Source organism: Pleurodeles waltl, chromosome 6, assembly GCF_031143425.1.
Source record: "Pleurodeles waltl isolate 20211129_DDA chromosome 6, aPleWal1.hap1.20221129, whole genome shotgun sequence".
Lineage (NCBI taxonomy): Eukaryota > Metazoa > Chordata > Amphibia > Caudata > Salamandridae > Pleurodeles > Pleurodeles waltl.
Genome location: NC_090445.1, coordinates 1,612,698,214 through 1,612,723,042, shown reverse-complemented (window position 1 = coordinate 1,612,723,042; position 24,829 = coordinate 1,612,698,214). Strand labels below are relative to the sequence as shown.

Genomic DNA, 24,829 nt, shown 5'->3' with positions numbered 1-24,829 from the left:
CATTGTCTGTGAGTGTTGGTGCCTTTGGCATCTCCCCTTCATTGTCTGTAAGTACTGGTGCCTCTGGCATCCCCCCTCTATTGTCTGTGAGTGCGGGTGCCTCTGGCATCTCCCCTCCACTGTCTGTGAGTGCTGGTGCCTCTGGCATCTCCCCTCCATTGTCTGTGAGTGCTGGTGCCTCTGTCAATTCCCCTCCACTGTCTGTGAGTGCTGGTGCCTCTGACATCCCGCTCTATTGTCTGTGAGTGCAGGTGTATCTGGCATCTCCTCTCCATTGTCTGTGAGTGTTCGTGCCTCTGGCATCTTTCCCTCATTGCGTGTGAGTGATGATGTCTCTGGCATCTCCCCTCCATCTCCCCTCTATTGTTTGTGAGTTTTTTTGCCTGTAGTACCTCCTCCCCATTGCCTGTGGGTGCTGGTGCCTCTGGCATCTCCCCTCCATTGTTTGTGAGTGCTAGTGCCTCTGGGGTTTCCCCTCTGTTGTTTGTAAGTGCTGGTGTCTCTGGTTTCGCCCCTACATTGTCTGTGGGTGCTGATGTCTCTGGTGTCTCCTCTCCATTGTCTGTGAGTGCTTGTGCTTCTGGCATCTGCCTTCCATTGTCTGTGAGTGCTTGTGCTTCTGGCATCTGCCTTCCATTGTCTGTGAGTGCAGTTGTCTCTGGCATCCCTCCCTCCATTTTCTGTGAGTACTGGTGCCTCTGGCATCTCCCCTCCCTTGTCTGCGAGTGCTGGGGCTTCTGGCATCTCCCCTCCATTGACTGTGAGTACTGGTGCCTCTGGTGTCTCCCCTCCCTTGTCTGCGAGTGCTGGTGCCTATGGTGCCTCCCATTCATTGTCTGTGGGTGCTGGTGCCTATGGCCTCTCCCCTCCATTTTCTGTGGATGCTGGTGTCTCTTGCATCTCCCCTCTACAGTCTGTGAGTGCTGGTGCCTCTAGTATCTCCCTTCCAATGTCTGTGAGTGCTGGTGCCAGTGGCGTCTGTGAGTGCTGGTGTGTTTGACGTTTCCCCTCCATTGTCTGTGAGTGTTTGTGCCGCTGGCATCTTTCCCCCACTGCCTGTGAGTGATGGTGCCTCTGGCATCTCCCCTCCATCTCCCCTCTATTGTTTGAGAGTTTTGTTGCCTCTGGTACCTCCTCTCCATTGCCTGTGGGTGCTGGTGCCTCTGGAGTCTCCCCTCCATTGTTTGCGAGTGCTATTGCCTCTGGGGTTTCCCCTCTGTTGTCTGCAAGTGCTGGTGTCTCTGTTTTTTTGTCCTCCATTGTCTGTGGGTGCTGATGTCTCTGGTGTCTCCCCTCCATTGTCTGTGAGTGCTGGTGCCTCTGGCATCCCCACTCTATTGTCTGTGAGTGCAGGTGTCTCTGGCAACTCCCCTCTATTGTCTATGAGTGTTCGTGCCTCTGGCATCTTTCCCCCATTGCCTGTGAGTGATGGTGCCTCTGGCATCTCCTCTCCATCTCCCCTCTATTGTTTGAGCGTTTTGTTGCCTCTGGTACCTCCTCTCCATTGCCTGTGGGTGCTGGTGCCTCTGGCGTCTCCCCTCCATTGTTTGCAAGTGCTAGTGCCTCTGGGGTTTCCCCTCTGTTGTCTGTGAGAGGTGCCTCTGGCATCCCTCCCGCCATTGTCTGTGGGTGCTAGGGTCTCTGACGTCTCTCCTTCCTTGTCTGCTAGTGCTGGTGCCTCTGGCATCTTCCCACCATTGCCTGTGAGTGCTGGTGTCTCTGGCATCTCCCATGTATTGTTCATGTGTTTTGTTGCCTCTTGTACCTCCTCTCCATTGCCTATGGGTGCTGGTGCCTCTGGCATCTCCCCTCCATTGTCTATAAGTGCTAGTGTCTCTGACATTGCCACTCCATTGTCTATGGGTGCTGATGTCTCTGGTTTCTCTCCTCTATTGTCTTTGAGTGCTGGTTCATATGGCGTCTCCCCTTTAATGTCTGTGGGTGCTGGTGCCTCTGACATCTGCCCTCCATTGTCTGTGAGTGCTTGTGCCTCTGGCATGTCTCTGGCATCCCTCCCTTCATTGCCTGTGGGTGCTGGTGCCTCTGGCATTGCCCCTCCATTTTCTGTGAGTGCTGGTGCTTCTGGCATCTCCCCTCCATTGTCTGTGAGTGTTGGTGCCTTTGGCATCTCCCCTTCATTGTCTGTAAGTACTGGTGCCTCGGGCATCCCCCCTCTATTGTCTGTGAGTGCGGGTGCCTCCGGCATCTCCCCTCCACTGTCTGTGAGTGCTGGTGCCTCTGGCATCTCCCCTCCATTGTCTGTGAGTGCTGGTGCCTCTGTCAATTCCCCTCCACTGTCTGTGAGTGCTGGTGCCTCTGACATCCCGCTCTATTGTCTGTGAGTGCAGGTGTATCTGGCATCTCCTCTCCATTGTCTGTGAGTGTTCGTGCCTCTGGCATCTTTCCCTCATTGCGTGTGAGTGATGATGTCTCTGGCATCTCCCCTCCATCTCCCCTCTATTGTTTGTGACTTTTTTTGCCTGTAGTACCTCCTCCCCATTGCCTGTGGGTGCTGGTGCCTCTGGCATCTCCCCTCCATTGTTTGTGAGTGCTAGTGCCTCTGGGGTTTCCCCTCTGTTGTTTGTAAGTGCTGGTGTCTCTGGTTTCGCCCCTACATTGTCTGTGGGTGCTGATGTCTCTGGTGTCTCCCCTCCATTGTCTGAGTGCTTGTGCTTCTGGCATCTGCCTTCCATTGTCTGTGAGTGCTTATGCTTCTGGCATCTGCCTTCCATTGTCTGTGAGTGCAGTTGTCTCTGGCATCCCTCCCTCCATTGTCTGTGAGTACTGGTGCCTCTGGCATCTCCCCTCCCTTGTCTGCGAGTGCTGGTGCTTTTGGCATCTCCCCTCCATTGTCTGTGAGTACTGGTGCCTCTGGTGTCTCCCCTCCCTTGTCTGCGAGTGCTGGTGCCTATGGTGCCTCCCATTTATTGTCTGTGGGTGCTGGTGCCTATGGCCTCTCCCCTCCATTTTCTGTGGATGCTGGTGTCTCTTGCATCTCCCCTCTACAGTCTGTGAGTGCTGGTGCCTCTAGTATCTCCCTTCCAATGTCTGTGAGTGCAGGTGCCAGTGGCGTCTGTGAGTGCTGGTGTGTTTGACGTTTCCCCTCCATTGTCTGTGAGTGTTCGTGCCGCTGGCATCTTTCCCCCACTGCCTGTGAGTGATGGTGCCTCTGGCATCTCCCCTCCATCTCCCCTCTATTGTTTGAGAGTTTTGTTGCCTCTGGTACCTCCTCTCCATTGCCTGTGGGTGCTGTTGCCTCTGGAGTCTCCCCTCCATTGTTTGCGAGTGCTAGTGCCTCTGGGGTTTCCCCTCTGTTGTCTGCAAGTGCTGGTGTCTCTGGTTTTTCACCTCCATTGTCTGTGGGTGCTGATGTCTCTGGTGTCTCCCCTCCATTGTCTGTGAGTGCTTGTGCCTCTGGCATCTACCCTCCATTGTCTGTGAGTGCAGTTGTCTCTGGCATTCCTCCTTTCATTGTCTGTGAGTACTGGTGCCTCTGGCATCTCCCGTCCCTTGTGTGCGAGTGCTGGTGCCTATGACGCCTCCCATTCATTGTCTGCGGATGCTGGTGCCTATGGCCTCTCCCCTCCATTTTCTGTGGATGCTGGTGTCTCTTGCATCTCCCCTCTACAGTCTGTGAGTGCTGGTGCTTCTGGCATCTCCCCTCCATTGTCTGTGAGTGCTGGTGCCAGTGGCGTCTGTGAGTGCTGGTGTGTTTGACGTTTCGGCTCCATTGTCTGTGAGTGTTCGTGCCTCTTGCATCTTTCCCCATTGCCTGTGAGTGATGGTGCCTCTGGCATCTCCCCTCCATCTCCCCTCTATTGTTTGAGAGTTTTGTTGCCTCTGGTACCTCCTCTCCATTGCCTGTGGGTGCTGGTGCCTCTGGCATCTCCCCTCCATTGTTTGTGAGTGCTAGTGCCTCTGGGGTTTCCCCTCTGATGTCTGTGAGAGGTGCCTCTGGCATCCCTCCCGCCATTGTCTGTGGGTGCTAGTGTCTCTGACGTCTCTCCTTCCTTGTCTGCTAGTGCTGGTGCCTCTAGCATCTTCCCTCCATTGTCTGTGAGTGCTGGTGCCTCTGGCATCTTCCCTCCATTGTCTGTGAGTGCTGGTGCCTCTGGCATCTTCCCACCATTGCCTGTGACTGCTGGTGCCTCTGGCATCTCCCCTCCATCTCCCATGTATTGTTCATGAGTTTTGTTGCCTCTTGTACCCCCTCTCCATTGCCTGTGGGTGCTGGTGCCTCTGACATCTCCCCTCCATTGTCTATAAGTGCTAATGTCTCTGGCATCGCCACTCCATTGTCTATGGGTGCTGATGTCTCTGGTTTCTCCCCTCCATTGTCTGTGAGTGCTGGTGCATATGGCGTCTCCACTTTATTGTCTGTGGGTGCTGGTGCCTCTGCCCTTCATTGTCTCTGAGTGCAGTTGTCTCAGGCATCCCTCCCTTCATTACCTGTGGGTGCTGGTGTCTCTGTCACCTCCCCTCCATTGTCTGTGAGTGCTGGTGCTTCTGGCATCTCCCCTCCATTGTCTGTGAGTACTAGTGCCTCTGGTGCCTCCCCCCCCTTGTCTGTGAGTAATGGTGCCTATGGCGTCTCCCATTCATTGTCTGCGGGTGCTGGTGTCTCTTGCATCTACCCTCTATAGTCTGTGAGTGCTGGTGCCTCTGGCATCTCCCCTTCTTTGTCTGTGGGTGCTAGTGTCTCTGGCATCTCCCTTCCATTGTCTGTGAATGCTGATGCCAGTGGCGTCTGTGAGTGCTGGTGTGTTTGACGTTTCCTGTCCATTGTCTGAGAGTGCTGTTGCCTCTGGCATCTTCCCTCCATTATCTATAGGTGCTGGTGTCTCTGGCATCTCCACTCGCTGGCGTCTCTCCTCAATTGTCGGGTGTTTGTATTATTTCTACTGCAAGCACGTTTGTGAGCATGCACATCACTTTCCTCCACTACCCGTGAGCCATGACAAAGTCCCCCATTGCCTGAGAGTGTTGACACATTTTTTCCATAACTGCTAGTAGTGACACCCCTTCTTAATTGCCTGTGAGTAATACTATTTCAATCTGTAACTTTTGAGCACTGACACTTTAAATGCCAAAACCCTGCTTGTTTTACCTGTGGACATACCATCTCCATTGCCCTTGAGTGTTGTGTTGTCGTTTGCATTGTGCGGGCTACCATCTCACATGTGGGGACTGCCATCTCACCTCCCTTTCATCTGCGGGTGGGCCTCTCACGTCCAATGCCTGTGCAGGCTGCCACCTCACCTCCATCATCTGTATGGCCTTGAATCTCACCTCCCTGGCCTGGGCAGGCTGTCATTTGTTGTGTGTGCAGGCTGCCATCTCACCTCTTTTGCCTGTACAGGCTGCCATCCCACCTCTGTTTCCTGTGCAGGCTTTCATCTCACTTCTGTTGCTTGTGCCAGGCTGTCATCTGACCTCCCTTGCCTGTGCAGGCTGCATCTCACTTCGGTTGCCTGGGAAGGCTGCCATCTCACCCCCTTGCCTGTGCAGGCTGCTATCTCACCTCCTCACGTGTGTATGCTGCCATCTCACCCCCCTTTCCTGTGCAGGCTGCCATCTCACCTCCCTTGCATGTGCAGGCTGCCATCTCACATTTTGCTGGTGCAGGCTGCCATCTTACCTCCTTTGCCTGTGCAAGCTGCCATCACACCTCTGTTTCCTGTGCAGGTTGCCTTCTCTCCTGTTTCCTGTGGAGGTTGCCATCTCAACTCTATTTCCTGTACAGGCTGCCATATCACTTCTGTTGCCTGTGCCAGGCTGTCTTCTGACCTCCCTTACAGGTGAAGGCTGCTCTTTCACCTCTGTTGCCTTTGCAGGCTGCCATCCAACCTCTTTTGCCTGGGCAGGCTGCTATCTCACCTCTGTTGCCTATGCAGGATGCCTGCTCACCTCTGTTACCTGTGGAGGCTGCCATATCACCTCTGTTACCTGTGTAAGCTGCCATCGCACTTCCCTTGCCTGTGCAGGCTTTCATCCCACCTCCCTTGCCTGTGCAGGCTGCCAATCACCTGTTGCCTGTGCATGCTATCATCTCACCTCCTTTGGTCTGTGCAGGCTGCCATGTCACCTTCTTTGCCTATGTAGGCTGTCATCTCACCTCCTTTGCCTGTGCAGGCTGCCATCTCATCTGTTGTCTGTGCAGGCTGCCATCTCACCACCCTTGCCTGTGCAGGCTGTCATCTCACCTGTTGCCTGTGCAGGCTGCCATCTCACCTCCTTTGCATGTGAGTGCTGCCATCTCACCTCCCTTGCCTGCGAGTACTGCTATCTCACCTCCCTTGCCTCTGGAAGCTACTATCTCACCTACCTTGCCCGTGCAGGCTGCCATCTCGCCTCCCTTGCCTGTGCAGGCTGTCATCTCACCTGTAGCCTGTGCAAGGCTATATTCTCACCTCCCTTGCATGTCCAGGCTGACATCTCACTTCTGTTGCCTGGGCAGGCTGCCATCTCACCTCTGTTGCCTGTGCAGGCTGCTATCACACCTCCCTTGCCTGTGCAGGCTGCTATCCCACCTCCCTTGCCTGTGCAGGCTGTCATCTCATCTCCCTTGCATGTGCAGGCTGCCATCACAACTCTGTTTCCTGTGCAGGGTACCATCTCACTTCTGTTGCTGGTGCTAGGCTGTCATCTGACCTCCCTTGCATGTGGAGGCTGCTATCTCATCTATGTTGCCTGTGCAGGATGCCTGCTCACCTCTGTTACCTGTGCAAGCTGCCCTCTCACTTCCCTTGCCTGTGCAGGTTTTTATCTCACCTCCCTTACCTGTGTTGGCTGCCGCTCACCTGTTGCCTGTGCAGGCTTTTATCTCACCTCCCTTGCATGTGCAGGCTGCCGTCTCACCTGTTGCCTGTGCAGGCTTCCATCTCACCTCTCTTGTCTGTGCAGGCTGCCATCTCATCTCCTTTGTGTGTGCAGGCTGCTATCTCACCTGTTGCCTGTGCAGGCTACCATTTCACCTCCCTTGCCTGTGCAGACCTTCTTCTCACCTGTTGCCTGTGCAGGCTGCCATCTCACCTCCCTTGCCTGTGAGTGCTGCCATCTCACCTCCCTTGCCTGTGAGTGCTGCCATCTCACCTCCCTTCCCGCTGGAAGCTATCTCACCTCCCTTGCCTCTTCAGGCTTTCATCTCAACTTCCTTGCTTGTGCAGGCTGTCATCTCACCCGTTGTCTGTGGAAGGCTGTAATCTCACCTCCCTTGCTTGTGTAGGCTGCCATCTCACTTCCGTTACCGGGCCAGGCTGCTATCTCACCTCCCTTGCTTGTGCATGCTGCCTTCTCACTTCGTTACCTGGGCAGACTGCTGTGTCACCTCCGTTGCCTGTGCAGGCTACTATCTCACCTCCCTTACCTGTGCAGGCTGCTGTCTCACCTCCCTTGCCTGTGCAGGCTGCCATCTGACCTCCCTTGCCTGTGAGCGTTGATATCCTCTTCAGCTTTGCGTGTTACAGCTGATGAGTTTCCCATCTTTCTCATCTCTTCCACTGACAGCCAGTACTTGCTCGTCCCTTGCCTTGCTTCTGACTGCTTAAACTTCCTTTTCCTTGCTTGTAAGTACCGAAATCCTTCCCTTTGCCACTGTCTGCAAGTGCTGATGGATTTATTTCCTCAATTCATTTTGACTGGTGGAGATTCCTTTTCATTGCTTGTGAGCCATGACTCCTCATCCATTGCTCAGTGTGGCACAATGGTTAGAGCAGCAGACCCCGATGCAGAGATCTGGTCCGGGACCAGGATTCAATTCCCACCTTGGCTGGTCTTGGGCTCAATTCTCTTGGACCAGACAATTCTCGCGTCAGTGCCTAATCTAATTAATGGGTCCCACTCTGTAACTCTGGGCAATAGCTTGCTTAATCTCCACAACGGCCCTCACAGCGCTTGGATGCCTGGCTTCACCCTTGGGCTGTCCAGGAGTGGGTGCCTTACAGGGAAAAGCCAGGAGGGGTTCCACAGCGGTATGTGTACAGCGCCTTGAGACCCTAACGGGTGAGTAGTGCGCTATACAAGTGCGAAGTTTACAGTTTTACCCAGAAGAACTTCCTTACCGTTGCCTGTTAAATGCTGGCAGCTCATCTATTGGCGCTGAGCTCTCACAACGCTCATCTATTGGTTTGGAGCTTTATTTCCCTTAATACCAGACACATCTCTCCAGATTTCTGACTTACACCCTCAGTGCGAGCAGCTCAAAGCACTATTCCCCGGATTTACCACTCTGGGTTTATCCACTCTGACCGCTGTCTTGAGACCTGGGATTACCGGGTCCACAAATATCAGATCAAATAATTTCAGGACGAGAGACACGGAAGCCGATTTGTGTACGGTACTGAGAGGGCTATGGACAGCTGCTTTGCCCACACCCTCCCGCCCTCTTTGCTCAGCATGTTCACCTGCTCTGCCCTCCGTCTACCCAGATGCCATTAGCACCATGACCCTCCACAAAGCCCACAAACCTTCACCATTTGCCTGTGGAAACAGGACCGGACAGGTCTTTCATCCACCAGGCATTTCCTTGGTGACCTGGAGTCCTTGGAGACCGGCTTTGATAGCCCTGGGTCGCTGTCATTTCCCCCGAGATTAGTTGCAGAAGGCACCAGAAGGCTTCAGGAGAGAGGATCGGGACATAATCAGTGACACAACACAACTAGTCTAAAAGGCCTCTTAGTAGGGCAGGATTGCTAATTATAACACAACATTAACATGATCTGAAATTCAATTTATCAGCTTTTCAACCCCCACCTTTTTGAAACTTCCCCAGTCTTTCTTTTCACTTCATTCCACCACATTTTCCTCCGTTCACCCACCCTCCACTTCCATTGACCCACATAGCCCCCTTCTCCTTTCATCCCCTGCCAGATTCAGGCATCCCCCACGCTGTCATCCTTCCCAAGGTTCTTCTTTCCACCCTGGAAGGGTGGGCAGGCCCGTACCTGATTCTCCACCGTGCCCCATCTACTGCCCACCTCGCAACCTGCCCTAAACTGGCATACCGACCCACACACAACTCACTGTAAGGGCATACCCTTTCTTGACTTAACCTTCCCTCCTTTATTTTTTATGTAGTGTGGGTGATGCCAAACTTCCAAACAGCGCAAAGGGCCAATCCCTCCCCTAACTCCTCCTAATACATCCCACTCTTAAAACCCTCCTCCACATAACCCCCACCAATCCCTGTCCTTACTTGTGTCTCTTCCGGGTCCTGAACGGTCCTCCGTCTACTCTCCACTGGGCCCTCCATCGGGATATAATCTGTGAACCAAACTTAACTAGTCTAAAAGGCCATTTATTAGGACAGGATGGCTTATTATAACATATTATTAACATGATCTGAAATTCAACTTATCAACTTTTCAAACCCCACCCTTTTGAAACTTCCCCAGTCTTTTCACTTCATTCCCCCACGTTTTCCTCCATTCACCCAGCCTCCACTTCCATTCACCCACACATCCCCCTTCTCCTTTCGTCCCCTGCCTGATTCAGGCATCCCCCAAGCTGTCATCCTTCATCCTTCCCTGCTTCTTCTCTCCATCCCCCCTGCCCCCGTAAGGGTAGCCAGGCCCACATCTGACTCTCCACCCTCCCCCATCTACTGCCACCCAGCACAAACCCTTTTGGCGTTTTGCTGCCCCACTAGCCAGTCCCACTGCAATACTGCACATCCATACGCAGACTCTTTAAGCCACACTTTTTCACTCCACAAATCACCCAACAATAAACGCAGCTCCATGATGTAATACGCATTGCCCATATCTGACAGGTGCATTCCATCATCTCTGAAGAGCACTGCTTCCTCCTCCTTATTACCTTCATGTGTCAGAACTTTAATGTCATGAGCCCAGCAGAAAACCCTCATCGCTCGGTTGAGCTTCCTTCGAGTCCTATCCATAGCCCCATGTTTCATTGCCCCTCTCCAATTTCTCCTGGGCACAAATTCTGTCCATACCAGGCTAGTTCCATGCATCTTTTGTCGGAGGAAACCCATGTCCCGTTGCGTATGTTGCAGTAGGGTGAGCCTAGAGAGCCGTACCAGATCATTCTCTCCCAGATGTAATACCAAAACATCTGGACATCCCAATTCGGCATCATAGATGTTAAAAAAGGATGCAAGTTGCCCCACCTCATTCCGCTCCTCCCCCACCACAAAACCTCGTGACGGCTACTCGCAGTCCAAGGGAATGCCTATAAATTTGTTTTTCTATGCCTTTTGCTGCCCAATGTATAAATGAGTGCCCAACCAGCCATGTGACCACTTTCGAGTTCTTTGGGCCACTCACACAACCTGCAAGTTCAGTAGGTGACAACCAATTATCCCCTCCCATTCCTAGAGACCCTGCCCCCATTATCTCTTTACCCTTTTCCCTGTAACTCAGGACTCAAGCCCTCACATATCGCTCGCAGCATTTAGATCACCACCTCTCAATATGCCTGATCTGAGCCTTGTCCCAACCTAACCAAGCTGCCACCATTGCTGCCCCAATCCTGAATGAATGGGTACCAAAATGATCCTCCTGCCACCCATTCTGTCGCAATGCCACTCGCAAGACTGACAACAACTGAAACTGTCCCATTCCAAAACCGTACATGCAGCTACATCACCCCCTTTACACAACCACACCCATTTACCCCGGCCCAGCTGATCCGTTTTTGACCTTCTTAACCAGATACCCAAGTTTTCCCATCGCAGGCACACCTCACCCTCCTTCACGCCAACAGACTTACCCACACCCAACAATTCAGACACACGGAAAGCCCCAAAAAACATCCATGTATCATGCATAACCTAAAGAGTGCCAGCTCGTGGGCATCTGCGCAGCAAACTGGCAACTCGTGCAGCTACTGAAAAAGCAAATCAAAGGTAATTGCTTCCCTCACTGCCTTGCAAGCCCCAACTCTTGCTTTTCCCCATCATTTCAACATTTTCCCTAAAATGTCATCTTTCTCTGGATCACATCAAAAAAACAACTTCCCGTAGAATGACACACCTGCCAGCTTGCCACCAGTTGTGGCTGGCGACAAACCTTTATGAATTAAGAACAATACAAAATGCAACACACGTGACTCAAGCGCGCCACCATCCTGTAACCAAAATTCCCCTTCAAAACCCTCGAAATTCTGGAATTCCAACCATGCAAGACAATAACTCTTATGAGTGGATTCCGCTAGTGACATCTCCACAAACCTAATGATCATCATGGCCCCCACTTCCAAATTTCTGCTGGGACCACTGTCTTGTGCTCGTCCGTGCCTGGTGCCAAACTGCAGAAACATTGCCACTGTGAACAAGACAGGGAATCCGCAATAGAATTGTTGACCCCTGGCATATGTGCTGCCTTAAATATGGTATTTAAAGTTAAACAACAAAGCATAAAGCTCCTCAGCTGCCTCAATAACCTAAGATCCATTGCCCTCTGTCTGTTCACCAATTCCACCACTGTCAAATTGTCCAATTAAAACATTACTGTTCTGTTGGCCAGTTTGTCCCCCCACACTGTCAATGCCACAAGAATTCAAGGAACGCAATACTTCTTCCTTGCATCAACCACTGCTCCGGCCACGCTTCCGCGCACCACCGTCATCCCAGAAAAGGCCAAAACCAGAGGCACCTGCCGCATCAGAGAATATCTGCACCTGCCAGACCGTGTTCTCCTCCCAAAAAACTATTGAGACCCCATGGAACTGTGTCAAGAAAATCTCCCAGGCCCTGATGTCCTCTCTTACGCCCACTGACAAACAAATCCTGTGATGAGGGAGGGATGCACCCGACATTGCTAGTCCCATGCGCCTGCGAAAATCCCCACCCCCGCCCGAACCACCACGCATGCAAAATTGAGAAACCCCAAGAGCTACTGGGCTGTGCGCAATTCAAACTTATGAAACAATGATGTGTCTCAGAAAAATCAGAATTTCTTCCACCTTCCCTGCTGGTAATTGTGCTATGAGGGCCACTGTGTCCAGTTCAATACCCAAAAAGGTCAGTACACAGTTGGGGCCCTCAGACTTTTCAGGAGCTAAATGGACCCCGACCTCCAGAGCCAGCTGTTCAAAACTTTTCAAGGCCTTGCTACATGACCCGGATCCTGGCTTACCTCCAAAAAGGAAATCATCCAAATAGTGTGACACCGCCCGATGCCCGCTCACCTTCATGAAAACCCATTGCAGGAATGTGCTAAAGGCTTCGAACAATGCACATGAGATGGCGCAACCCATGGGTAGCACTCTGTCCACGTAAATGGCCCCATTGAGTTGCATCCCCAACAAGGTGAAATCCTCAGGATGGATGGGCAAGAACTGAAAAGCTGCATTAATGTCGTACTTAGCCAACCTGACCCCACCGGTTGTTGTCGGCTGTTGTCATCCCCTTATCAGTCACCTCGTCCATGCCCCCGCCTGTGCCACACTTGCTCCAGGCACCGCATGTATAGATTAATCCCCAACCCTGATAGACTTCTGAATAGAAGCACTGCAATTGCCTTCTAGATCACACTAAGCAGACTACCATTCACCCTTACCTTTAAACCCTGATTCCGGAGCTCCAGTTTCCAGCAGTGTCCTGCGACCGTGATCCTCCTTGCGCAAAAATTCGTAGGCCCACACACTCATCCTTTGAGCCTGTAAAACAGTAAATGAAGAGGGGGTTGAGCCGCTCCTGCGCTCCTTCCCCCTCCCTTTTTCTGCCGCTCACCTCACTTTCACAAATCTCCTCATCTTCCCACTCATCCAAGTCATCCTCATAATCAAGCTCCACCACATCCTCGTCTTCCATCCCACACTTGTCAGCACCCTCAGCATCCACTACCTCACGCCACTTCTCCACTGCATGTCCCCCATGGCATTTACCATAAGTGCATTTGATATGTTCCTGCGCCATAGAGAAGGATACCAAAGACCCTTGTAGTGCTTCAGACCAACGTCCTGGAGCGGCACTGCACCCCATTGGCTTCACCACCTTTCTGCCAGCTTCCGCTGCTGGCTTCAACTCTCCACGCCTCTGGCCGTATACACCACTCATGTCCTTCGCGCTGACAGACGCTCCGGCCGTACCGTCCCCCTGACCATTTCATGTTTCCCCAGGTGGAATCCATACCCAGCCACAGTGACCTGTCCCAGGACTCTCTGTTCGCTATACCACCCCCACCTAACTTCCTTTTTGTTTGCCTCTCTCTCCCCATTGCTTCCTCCCTCTCTCTACATAGCTGGGCCCACGGCTCCTCAGTTTCGGCTACCACTCTCCTTTGCTCCCTTATCCTGGCCTCTATGTCCACTGCAGACCAGTCAGTGGCCCCGAAGGAGGGCCGCCAACTGCACATGCCCCTGGCCCTGTTTGGCCTTTCTTTTACATCTTTTTTGCCTAGGGGGCCCCACCCACCACTTTCTCAGCCTGTTTGCCTCCAGCTACTGAGAGGTCCAGTGGCAGGTCCAACACACAGCTGCCCTCTGACTTCTGTCTCCTGCGCCTCCTCCTCCTCTGCCCGAGGGCCCCGCCAGGGTCCTGCACCAACTTATACATTTGGCACCCCCCCGTCACCGTACTGCCTCCAAAACTGCAGCAGAAAACGTTTTATGCTTTGGGCGGGGTGGAGGAGGGAGAGGGAGTCTGTGGACGCACTGTGCCCCCTCCTCACTACTGGGAATGGGCCTGGTTTCAACATTTTTACCTGGGCTGCCTTTTGTTCCCCAGTCCGCCTCTGGTGTTAAATGGGTGAGTGAGTGAACTTCTATTTGGGCCAGTTGTTTCCCCAGGAAAGGGGGAGAACAGGCGGGTATGCACCGGGTACTTCAAGGTTCGCATGTTATTCGTTGCTCCTGGGGAAATAAAAAATCCCATCCTTTAGGTGCACCCAAGTCACAACCCCTTGCTACTCTTTATTCTAGGTAAACAGCGTTTATTTATTTTTTCCTTCCATGCAGCCAAGTTAGAAAACGGCTCCATTTCTAAACACAAGAGGGAGACAGAGACCATACAGTTCTGAAATCATATAGAAACGCACTGACAAGGAAGACTTGTCGCGGTTGGTCTCCGAGTGGCCCTTTAACGCTGCGGGGCCCGATAACAGCAGTAATGGCAAAATATAGGGAACTTTAAAATGTTTTTAAAAAAGCACCATATAATAAAGTGACAAAATAAAAAATGCTACAGCACTTCTGACTTAATTTTGAAATAAATATTGAAAACATAGAAATGTAGTAAATTAAAACTATTTTTCCAAAGTTTGAATTAAAAAAAATAATTCGCACCTAAAGAGAAAAACATGTTTATTATGCATTGTTATTACGCGTGATGCATAGAATTCATTACAATGAATCCAATTATATTTTAATTTTATAAAAATGTTGATACATTAATGTTTAAATTCAACATAGAGTTTTTAACTGTTTATGATTAAATAATACAAATAATAAATACATAACACTTCTGTTTATTTTTCAACATTAAATGATATTTATTTGCATTCTTAAATATGTTAAATAATTTAAAAGTGCACATTATTGTGAATCAGGCCCATAGAACCCAGTATACATCAAAGGCAGATTTAGTGATGATAAATAGTCATCAGTTTTCTGTAATTTTTTAACTTTTCACTCTATGCAGTGTTGTTGGTTCATGGACTTGTTTTTCTTCTTGTAGTGAAGCATTGATGAAAATCTACATACTTCTGAGATGCTGGCAACTTTATGTTTTGTGTTCTGGCCATCCCTGGTGGCCTTGTGTGCACTACTCACCAGGCAGAGTATAGTAGGCTACAGATAACCCAAAACCAATTGGCATCTCCTAATCCATCTTCATCTCCTTTCAGAGCCTCCAGAGACTGAAGGGGGCACAGGACACCTTGGAGAGGGCCTACCTCCAGGCCCGGGAGGAGCATCGCTTGTTGCGGCAGCGGCGCGGACCTGGGGCTCACAACGGGGAGTTCGATCCAGACAGGTATGCATCATGATTTTTAGCATGGACATAAAAAGTGCACAAACCACCAGTGAGACGGCCTTGTCGATAAGATGAATCCTGTATGTTTGATGAAATACAGAATCTCTCCCTTTCGTCCTCATATTACAGCTGGTTGTCCTCTGGACCTTACCGTTGTTGGGTGAAAGGTGTTTGAAAATATTCCTTCTGTTTTGTTTTCTTTCGCCTTCTCCCTCCACTTCTTCTTCTCCTGCTCTTTTTCTTTTTTTCTCTAGATCCTTCTTTCTTATTCTCCTTTTTCTCTAGACCGTTCTTTCTTTGTCTCTCTTTTCACTTTCTTTCTTTCTTTTTTAATTTGCCTTTCTCTTTTTCTCTCTGCCTTTCTCTTTCTCTTTCTCTTTTTCTCACTGCCTTTTTCTTTCCCTTGTTCTCTCTGGGTTTCTCTTTCTCTACTTATCTGTCTCAGAAAAGGGTCGGCTGGTCTCAGAGCCCCCCTTCCTGACTCAATTTAATATAGATTTGGCTCATGGGCTTTCTTCCTTTGTATTCATGCTTTCCCTGTTCAGCAGTATTCCATTTACTCCCTTCTTGCAGGCTGTTTAATCTTTAAAATCCACATCGACCTTGAATGACATTACATCAGCGTTCCAGTGCACTTTTCACCAGTGATGTGATGTGACTAAATAATTATCACACACCCCATGAAAGAGGCTCAAAATTAGGTTCCGCCTTTCTAGTGAGATGTTAACCGAGTGGTCACCTTGAGTACTATGCACCTGTCCCAGATCCAGTAGTTGTATAATCTAGTAATTGCGCAGTCTTTGTGCACTTCTGGGATTACATTTATCAATTCCCAGCTTTGTTACTGGTGTGTGATTTATGGTTCCCAGCATGCCTCTCTCTTAGAAAGTTATTTCAAGATCCTAGTTCACACTCTCTTTTATTATGTGGCTCCAGGGTCTTAAAACCTTCTCTGAGATGATGTCCTAGGAGACTTACCTCCCTGCTCTTTTCTCTGTGCAGTGACACTAGGGTCACAGTGCCCTTCAAAGTGTCTGCATCCCAACAATCAATGAAGTAATCTACGATTCCTCTTACCCTGACTCTTCTCCAGGCTTCTTTTTTTGGAATGTAGTTCACCAACATCAGTGTCCCCATCCTCTCACCTTGGAAGTGCTGCCAAGACTTTGGTGCCCTTCTCTTTATTTGTAGTCATGAGCCCTAGTATTCCCTACTGGAAGTTTGTTCCAGGACTTGCTCTAGACTGGAATGTGGTTCAGGAAACCCAGCATGCCTAGTGCTCTTTGAGGAAGAGTCTAGAGTAATTAGGGTACAATCCCATCAGTGCCTGACTCTCTAACTCAGCTCAAAACATTGTTTTTTTCAGGGTTGTTGAGGGTGAGATATTCCGCCTAGGATTGCAGCTGGAAGAGCTGAAGGATGGGATTGACCAGTCCATGCAGAGCCGACCTGGTCCAAGTCTCCATCCAGAGCCCAGGCCACCCTCTGGCATACACTCCACGCCTCTGTCAGATGACCTAACGCAGCCACCCACACCATCTGCAGTAACCCCTATACCAGCTGTGCGCACCCCATATCCAGAGGTGAGTGAAAACAAGTTACTCTGACAAATTCTATGGTGATCCCAACAAGAACTTCTGCCCATTCCTGCAGTTACTGCTTCTGTCCTTTCATTCATTACTACAGGTACCGCTCCTGTCCATGCCTTCATTCCTACAGGCACCACTCTTGCCCATGACTTCATACTATGTGTACTTCTCCTGCCCCTTCCGTTATTATTACAGTCAGTGCTCCTGTCCAGTCCTTGCATTTCTACATCCAGCGTGCACGGCCATCCCTTCTTTCCTACAGGCCCTGCTCCTTGTCTATTCCTACATTCCTACCACCACTGCTCCAGTCTATTCCTGCTTTCCTACAACCAATACTTCTTTTCCATTCATACATTCCTACAAACAGTGTTTCATTCCCCAGATAGTTCTTCTCTCCATACTTCTGCCTAGTACACATGTTCCTGCCTACAACCAGTGCTCCTGTTCATTCCTACTGCTACTGTTCCTGGACATCCCTTCATTCCTAATACCAGTAATACTGCAAATCCCTGCCTTTCTACAGCCACAGCTACTGTCCATCCCTGTATTCCTACAGCCAGTGTCATTGTCCTTTTTCTACAATAAATGCTTCTATTCGCTTCTTCAGCTTGTGCACCTGTGCATTCCAACATGCAATAGTTCTGTCCATTAATAAGTGTACTCCTGCATATTCTGCAAATGCTCCTGTCCATTCCACCAACCAACTCTACTGTCCATTCCTACTGCTGATCTCCAGTCAATTCTTATAGTCAATTCCCGTAGCCTCTGTGGTGGTTCAATCCTACAACCTTTGCCTTTGCCTTTTATCAATGCTCCTGTACATTCCCACAGTTTTGCTCCTTTGCATTTTTACAACCATTCTACCATTCATTCAATCAGCCAGCGGTATCACCACAGCGTTCCAGCCCAGAATTACAACCGGTGCTCATCTCTAGCATTACAGCCAGCCACTCATGCAGCTGGTGCTATCTCCCATTCCTACAGCCAGTGCTTCTGTCCATTCTATCCACTACTCACCATTCTGACTTTGCAGCTGGTGTCCTTGCAAACCCACACTGGAGTTGCACCTGTGGCATATACTGCAGCTAATGTTCCTGCACAACTATACAGCTGTTGCAGTCTAGTGCTCCCTCATACCTTTGCATCAGGCATTCCTAAGTTATCCCAGAAAATAAGAAGTTCTTCACAGCCCTCTATCCAATGCTTCTGTTGTACAGTGCACCTGCAATGTGACCACAATACTTCCAAAAGTCTGAATTTGTATACCTCATTACCCATGAAAGCGCTTGAAGAATTCTGTACTGTGTTCCCGAACTACTCCCCACGACCTTTGCTTCTTTACTATTTCTAACATCCATTACTCTTGCAATATGCTATATGTATTGGAATCTTACTTTGTGCCCCATAACATGCACTTCCCTATAATCCCAAATATCCAATGTCCCTGTAATATGCTCTAGACATAGGCCCTCATTCTGACCTTGGCGGGCGGTGGAGGCCGCCCGCCAAAGTCCCGCCGTCAGGTTACCGTTCCGCGGTCGAAAGACCGCGGCGGTAATTCTGACTTTCCCGCTGGGCTGGCGGGCGGTCGCCTTCAGACCGCCCGCCAGCCCAGCGGGAAAGAGGCTTCCACGATGAAGCCGGCTCGGAATCGAGCCGGCGGAGTGGAAGCTGTGCGACGGGTGCAGTTGCACCCGTCGCGTATTTCACTGTCTGCGCAGCAGACAGTGAAATACATGTAGGGGCCCTCTTACGGGGGCCCCTGCAATGCCCATGCCAGTGGCATGGGCACTGCAGGGGCCCCCAGGGGCCCCGCGACCCCCCCTACCGCCATCCGGATCCCGGCGGTCGGACCGCCGGGATCTGGATGGCGGTAGGGGGGGGTCGGAATCCCCGCGGCGGTGCAGCAAGCTGCGCCGCCGTGGAGGATTCAATGGGGCGGCGGTACACTGGCGGGAGCCCGCCAGTGGTGCCGGTCCGACCGCGGCTTTACCGCCGCGGTCGGAATCCCCATTGGAGCACCGCCGGCCTGTCGGCGGTGCTCCCGCGGTCCTCCGCCCTGGCGGTCTTTGACCGCCAGGGTCAGAATGAGGGCCATAGTGTCCATGCATTGTCTACTATAGACCTTAACTTCACTACAATCACAGCAGTTTGTGCTCCAGAATTATGCTCCATATATCGTGTACCTGCAGTATCCCCAAGTGCCTTCAAGTCTGTACAATCTTCACTTTAGTACGCCTTACAGTCTAACGTCCTTCACACCTAGCCATTTCCATAGTTAGCCTTCTTCCATATACACCACAACTACTGCTTCTGTAACTCACCAGCAGCACTTTTTTGTCATATCTGTATTCCTGCTCCTAGACCCCGATTCCAAAGGAGAGCACATCGCATGCCCAGGTGGAGGTGAGCTCGGCCAGCAGTGAGAGTGATGATGGCGAAGATCTTCCTGAGCCACTGCAGCACAAACGCTCAGAAGTGGAGAAAGGTTTTGACCACCTCCTGGGACAGTAAGTCAGCCAGTCCTTTGTCCAGTTCTCATCATATCAGGGAGCAAACTTATTTAGCTCTCCTCATACATTGCCACATTAGGCTTGACTTGTTTCCACATAGATATTAATCTGTTCAAGTTACACATATTTAAAGAAAATGTTTCTCACTAGGTGCCTGTGTGGCTGGTTGTTTTGACCTGCTTGGTTAAGTTCCTTGTGTTGCCACTTGCTGCAAGACACTGTGTCAATCTTCAGGCATGCCATCCTGCATCAGCCATATCCAGGGTATCTAGAGTCATGCATTGCCAGAAGAGAAAAAGTCTCTAATGAACATCTTATTTACGCCCCCAGATTTTTTTTACTGTGCTGGTATCTCAATATTTTATGCTTTTCAGCTAGAACCATGACTCACTTTTCAACAGTTTTTTTCAGTGGCTTTCTTTGGAGCTTTTTATGTTCTGCTTAATTTCAGCCTCAGCTGTGCCTTCTGCCATGCACAGTGGAAGTCAGTTGTAGCACCAGCTATCCATTTCTGCTGGGCACAGCCTTCAGACGTGCTCAGTGGGAGTTGGCCGCAAGGCCTGGCCTTCAGCCATCCCTAGATCTGTCCTGTAGCCTCCGCCCAAACCCAGCTGCACACAGCCGAAGGGGTTTGGCCTCAGTGCAAGCTCTTTGTTTTTGTTATGGGTGATTCTCAAAATAACTTATTATGGGTGGTGGGAGTTTGGGTTTTGTGAAGATCAGTCAGGTGGGGCCGTAAAAAGGAAGGGGCTGCAAACATTTAACCTCTGCATGCCTAGCTTGGAGCACTATTTAAATACAAATTTATCAAAAACTACTGAACAGTTTTACAGCAAACCAAGCAAAACACTTCCCTGAGTAAAGTTCTACTTTCACACAAAATTTGGTGTAATTCCTTACAGCCATCTTTTCTGTTATGGAGAGAAAAACATCCTGTGACATTTAAATTGGTAAATATCACCATACAACAAATCTTACCATATATTTTCAAATTGGATGACATTTTTTTGGAACTGATCATGTCATTTCACCTAATGGTGCCAAAAACATTAAGAAATATGTACATATATATATATATATATATATATATATATATGTTCGATGGCATGTGTAGCTGCAGATGCACATGCTATGCACAGGTCCTGCCATCTAGTGTTGGGCTCAGAGTGTTACAAGTTGTTTTTCTTCGAAGTGTTTTCGAGTCATGGGATCGAGTGACTCCTCCTCTTCGGCTCCATTGCGCATGGGCATCGACTCCATCTTAGATTGTTTTCTTTCTGCCATTGGGTTCGGACGTGTTTCTTTTCGCTCCGGTTGTTCGAGTCGGAAAAGTACAAACTCTCTAAATTCGTCGGTATTGTTTTCGATCGCATACCATCTATCATCAACACTTTGGTACTGGCGGATACAGCTCTTTACTTGCCCTTCGGGACACCCGCACCCAAATCGGGCCTGGTCGGCCCGACCAAAGCCTCGTCAAAGCCTCATGGACCGGACCCCGTTTCGATTCTGCCCTCGGTGACACGCCAAGTTCCCATATACAGACCAACATCTAGTCTGTAATTTGTGTCTATCTCCAGACCACCAAAAGGATACTTGCGAGGCCTGCAGATCCTTCCGCTCGAAGAAGACTCTACGAGACCGAAGAGCACAAAGGTTGGAAATGGCGTCGAGAAGCACTGAACGCCTCGACGCAGAAGAGGAGGAGATGATGCACACCGCAGTCTCTGTTCGGGGGTCCGACTCTGAGCACGAGTCCGACAACGATAGATCAATCACAGCAGGCCAGCACGTGAGTACGCCTGCCCCTGCCACGTCGAAGCCCAAACACAAGGCCTCGGGGATGCCACTGCCGGAAGGCGATGCCTCCACCCGTAAAAAGACTGCCGGTGACCAAGCAACAGCTTTGGCACCGAGAAAGGCCACACCACCGAAGCCTTCGGACTCAAGCCAAAGCACAGGCTCCGAAATAGTCAAGCAACGACCCATCGAGTCAAAGCCTCGAAAATCCCTCTCGGAGCTGAGGCCAACGTCTACTCCAGGCCTTTTGATCCTGAGGAAACCAGCTTTGGAGCCGAAAAGACCCATATATACAGAGGAGCATGGACTTTCCAAACAATTGAAAGAAAGGCATAGATTTGCGGAGGAACTTACTCAAATGGAGGAATTTGATGAAAAACAGGCGAGAATTCAAATTCATAAAGACACTGGGAAGATCCTCACTGCACCTCCTCTAAAAACAAAGAGGAAGCTGGCCTTTCAAGGACATTTGGACACTGACTAGCCACCGGCTAAAGTGCCAAAACCCAGACAAAAATCTCCACCTCCTCAGGTCTCACCTCACCAATCTCCTCCTCACTCTCCTCAACTAACTGTCTCTCCACCTATTACTCCCACTGCACAGCCTCCAGTACACTCTGCAGAGTCACACCAAGATGATGTTGACCCATGGGACCTTTATGATGATCCCATTTCTGACAATAGTCCAGAGTGCTATCCATCAAAGCCATCACCCCCAGAGGATAGCACCTCATACACTCAGGTTCTAGCCAGGGCAGCGTCATACCATAACGTAGCCATGCACACAAAGCCTCTTGAGGATGATTTTCTATTTAATACATTGTCCTCAACTCACACCATGTACCAGAGTCTACCCATGCTTCCTGGCATGCTAAAACATGCACATCAAATCTTTCAGGAACCAGTTAACGCAAGAGCAATCACTCCTAGGGTAGAAAAGAAGTATAAGCCGCCTCCTTCTGACCCAGCTTTTATTACCCAACAGCTACCCCCAGATTCCGTAGTGGTCAGCGCAGCAAGGAAAAGGGCTAACTCCCAGTCGTCTGGTGACGCACCGCCACCAGATTAAGAAAGCAAAAAATGTGATGCTGCTGGTAAAAGAGTAGCATCTCAAGCGGCTAATCAATGGCAAATAGCCAATTCCCAAGCGCTAATGGCCAGATACGATAGGGCCCACTGGGATGAGATGAAAGACATCATCCAGCATCTCCCCAAGGATCAACAGAAAAGAGCCCAGCAAATAGTCGAGAAAGGGCAGGCCATTACGAATAATCAAATCAGGTCAGCGTTAGACTCCGCAGACACAGCTGCAAGAACTATCAATACAGCAATCACCATTAGACGACATGCATGGCTTCGGTCGTCAGGCTTTAAACCTGAAATCCAGCAAGCTGTGCTTAACATGCCATTTAATAAAAAACAGCTGTTTGGCACACAGGTTGATACAGCCATTGAAAAAATGAAAAAGGACACGACACTGCTAAAGCTATGGGAGCGCTTTAATCAACACAATACAGAGGCTCATTTCGAAAGCCTCAATATAGGGGAGGTTTTAGAGCCCAATCATCTGAGGCATCTACCTCACAATCCAAACCATCTTACCAGCCACAGTACCAAAGAGGGGGGTTTCGAGGAACCTACAGGGGATAATTTCCCAGAACTAGGGTAAAAATCAGCCCTCAAAGCAAACCACACACAGCAAGCAGTGACTTGCTCCACATCTTCCCTCACCACCCTTACCCTGTGGGAGAAGGTCTGCAAAAGTTCCACACACACTGGTTACCCATCACAACAGACAATTGGGTCTTATCCATTAATTCACAAATTCCTCCAGATATTCCTCCAAAACCACACAAGCTCTCCTCCCAACACAGCTCAATGTTGCAAGCAGAGGTACAGTCATTATTACTCAAACAAGCCATAGAGCTTGTACCACATCATCAAAAAGGAACAGGGGTTTACTCCCTGTATTTCCTTATTCCCAAAAAAGACGAAACATTGAGACCAATACTAGATCTCAGAACTCTCAATCTTTACATCCTATCAGAACACTTTCACATGGTAACACTACAGGATGTAGTCCCACTGTTACAACAACAAGATTTTATGGCAACACTGGATCTCAAGGATGCGTATTTTCACATACCCATCCGTCCAGCGCACAGAAAATATCTCAGGTTCGTAATATAAGGAAAACATTACCAGTTCAAGGTGTTACCTTTCGGGATAACAACAGCAACCAGAGTATTTACAAAATGCCTTGCCATAGTAGCATCCTACATAAGAAGGCAACATATCCATGTCTTTCCATATCTCGACGACTGGCTAATGAAATCCAACAGCCAAACACAGTGTCAACACCATACACGTTATGTAATACAGACCCTACACACACTAGGGTTCTCAATAAACTACCAAAAATCTCACTTACATCCAGCGCAGATTCAGCAGTATTTAGGAGCCACATTAAATACCCAAACAGCACTTGCAAGCCCAAGTCCACAAAGGGTACAATCATTCCACAATATGTTACCAAGAATCCAGCCAAACCAACAGTACATAGTCAAATTTGTCATGAAGCTGTTGCGCATGATGGTATCATGCATCGCCATTGTCCCCAATGCAAGACTAAACATGTGGCCCCTACAACAGTGCCTTGCAAAACATGGTCAACTTCAAGATCTAGTGTTGATAGACCGCCAAACACACATCTTGCTTCAGTGGTGGAATTCCACAAATTTAAACAAAGGGCGGCCATTTCAAGACCCCGTGTCTCAAGCCACACTTACAGCAGATGCATCAATGATTGGAAGGGGAGCACACCTCAACAATCACAACATTCAGGGACAATGGGACAACAAACACAACCAACTTCACCTAAACCACTTAGAATTGCTAGCTGTATTCCTAGCACTCAAAGCCTTTCAACCTCTTCTTGTTCACAGACACATTCTCATCAAAACAGACAATATGACTACAATGTACTACCTAAACAAACAGGGAGTAACCCGCTCATCACAACGTTGTCTTCTAGCACAAAACATTTGGCATTGGGCAATTCACAACAACATTCACCCTGTAGCACAGTACATTTCAGGGATTCACAATCAATTAGCAGATGTTCTCAGCCGGGATCACCAGCAAACACACGAGTGGGAAATTCACCCCCAAGTACTTCACAAATATTTTCACCAATGGGGAACACCAGACTTAGATCTATTTGCCACCAGCCAGAACGCAAAATGACAAAGCTTCACATCCAGGTTCCCACACCCTCTATCCAAGGGCAATGCTCTATGGATCAACTGGTCAGGGATATTTGCTTACTCTTTTCGCCCTCTCCTTCTCATTCCATTTCTGGTCAACAAACTGCTTCAAAACAAGCTCAAACTCATACTTACAGTGCCAACGTTGGCACGTCAACCATGGTACATGACATTGTTAGACCTATCACTAGTACCACACATCAAGAGACCAAACAGGCCGGATCTATTGACACAAAACAAACAACTGATCAGGCACCCAAATCCAGCAATACTCAATCTAGCAATCTGGCTCCTGAAGTCTTAGAGTTTGGATATCTACATCTTCCACCAGAATGTATGGAAGTAATAAAACAAGCAAGAAAACCCACTACCAGGCAGTGCTATGTAAACAAATGGAAAAGGTTTGTCTTTTACTGCCAATCCACACACATAACACCTCTTTCCGCATCAGTACAAGACATTGTAGGTTACTTACTTCATCTACAAAAAGCACATTTAGCTTTTTCATCCATTAAAACATATCTCACAGCTATTTCAGCCCATTTACAAAATATACAAAACAAGTCTCTATTTAGAGTCCCTGTCATCAAAGTCTTCATGGAAGAGCTAAACGTATCATACCTCCAAGAACACCACCAGTGCCTTCATAGAATCTCAATATTGTACTCTCACGGCTCATGGGTCCACCGTTTGAACCCATGCACTTGTGTCAGATTCAATATCTAT

The 24,829-nt window shown here is 49.5% G+C and overlaps 1 protein-coding gene across 4 annotated transcripts in view; it reads left to right on the top strand.

Annotated features, from left to right (window-relative positions):
• The window catches only part of AKNA (AT-hook transcription factor), a 279,571-nt gene that overhangs the window by 111,409 nt on the left and 143,333 nt on the right, over nucleotides 1–24,829 (top strand). For all 4 annotated transcript variants that reach the window (XM_069241503.1, XM_069241504.1, XM_069241505.1 and 1 more), the window contains exons 8-10: nucleotides 14,808–14,935; nucleotides 16,302–16,518; nucleotides 18,889–19,034. In XM_069241503.1, the coding sequence (XP_069097604.1) occupies nucleotides 14,808–14,935; nucleotides 16,302–16,518; nucleotides 18,889–19,034 (491 nt within the window). The remainder of the gene's footprint in view (nucleotides 1–14,807; nucleotides 14,936–16,301; nucleotides 16,519–18,888; nucleotides 19,035–24,829) is intronic.